The 1,266-nt window shown below is 55.9% G+C and overlaps 1 protein-coding gene across 1 annotated transcript in view; it reads left to right on the forward strand.

Moving 5' to 3' along the window:
* Positions 1 to 1,266, forward strand: part of PKN1 (protein kinase N1) — a 30,623-nt gene that overhangs the window by 12,437 nt on the left and 16,920 nt on the right. Inside the window, exon 7 of the mRNA XM_008054739.1 lies at positions 888 to 1,082. Coding sequence (XP_008052930.1) covers positions 888 to 1,082 — 195 coding nt within the window. The remainder of the gene's footprint in view (positions 1 to 887; positions 1,083 to 1,266) is intronic.

A 1,266-nucleotide genomic window follows, 5' to 3' on the forward strand; every position in this document is an offset into this window, starting at 1 on the left:
TTGGAAGGCTGAGGCGGAAGGATTGCCTGAGCCCAGCAGGTTGAGGCTGCAGTGGCTGTGAGTTTTCCACTGCACTCCAGCCTGGGTGACAGAGTGAGACACTGACTCAAAACAAACAAACAGGCAAAAAAGGTCAAGTGCAGTGGCTCATGCCTGTAACACCAGGACTTTGGGAGGCTGAAACAAGAGGATTGCCTGAGCCCAAGGGTTCAAGACCAGCCTGGGCAACTTGGTGAGCCCTCGTCTGTACAGTAAGTCAAAAAAGTAACTGGGTGTGGTTACACGTGCCTGTATTTCCAGCTACTTGGAAGGCTGAGATGGAAGGACTTCCTGAGCCCAGCAAGTTGAGGCTGTGGTGGCTGTGAACATGCCATTGCACTCTAGCCTGGGTAACAGAGTGAGAATCTGACTTGGAAAAACAAAAAAAAGAACAAGGCGTGGTGACTCACGCCTCTAATCCCAGCACTTTGGGAGGTGGAGGAGAGAGGATTGCTTGAACCTGCGGTGGCCGGGAGCTTGCTGCTGCCCTCTAGCCTGGGCGACAGAGTGAGACTCCAATTCAAAAGAAAAAAATAAAATAAAATTGAGATGAGATTGTACTATGTTGCCCAGGTTGGTCTTGAACTCCTGGGCTCAAGCAGACCTCCTGCCTCATCCTCCCAAAGTGCTGGGATTACGTGCGTGAGCCCCTGTGTTCAGCCTACGTGTATCACATGCTCACATCTGAGCACAGACATCCCTGACCTGCCCCACCCTTGTTGCCTCTCACTGACTCCCATGTGTACTGTGGCTGCTTCTAGAGGTCCCTCTTCCTCCTCTTCCTCCTGCTTCCCTTCCCCTCAGCCAACCCTGCATGTGAACCCCTGCTGAGCTTTCCCTTCCTGCAGGGACCCTGGAGGTACGTGTGGTGGGCTGCAGGGACCTTCCAGAGACCATCCCCTGGAACCTCGCACCCCCGGTGGGGGGACCTGGGACCCCAGACAGCCGGACCCCCTTCCTGAGCCGCCCGGCCCGGGGCCTTTATAGCAGAAGCGGAAGCCTCAGTGGCCGGAGCAGCCTCAAAGCGGAAGCAGAGAACACCTGTGAGTGGGCATGGTGGACCCTGAGGGATAGGGTGGGGTGGGGTCCCCAGGATGCCCCATATTTGTTTGTTTATTTGTTTGTGAGTTGGAGTCTCACTCCGTCACCCAGACTGGAGTGCAGTGACCGCTCCCGGCCACTGCAGCCTCCACCTGCTGGGCTCCAGTGATCCTTCTGCCTCAGCCT

The sequence above is a fragment of the Carlito syrichta genome, unplaced genomic scaffold (genome assembly GCF_000164805.1).
Source record: "Carlito syrichta isolate Samal-C Ts95f unplaced genomic scaffold, Tarsius_syrichta-2.0.1 Scaffold300972, whole genome shotgun sequence".
Classification (NCBI taxonomy): domain Eukaryota; kingdom Metazoa; phylum Chordata; class Mammalia; order Primates; family Tarsiidae; genus Carlito; species Carlito syrichta.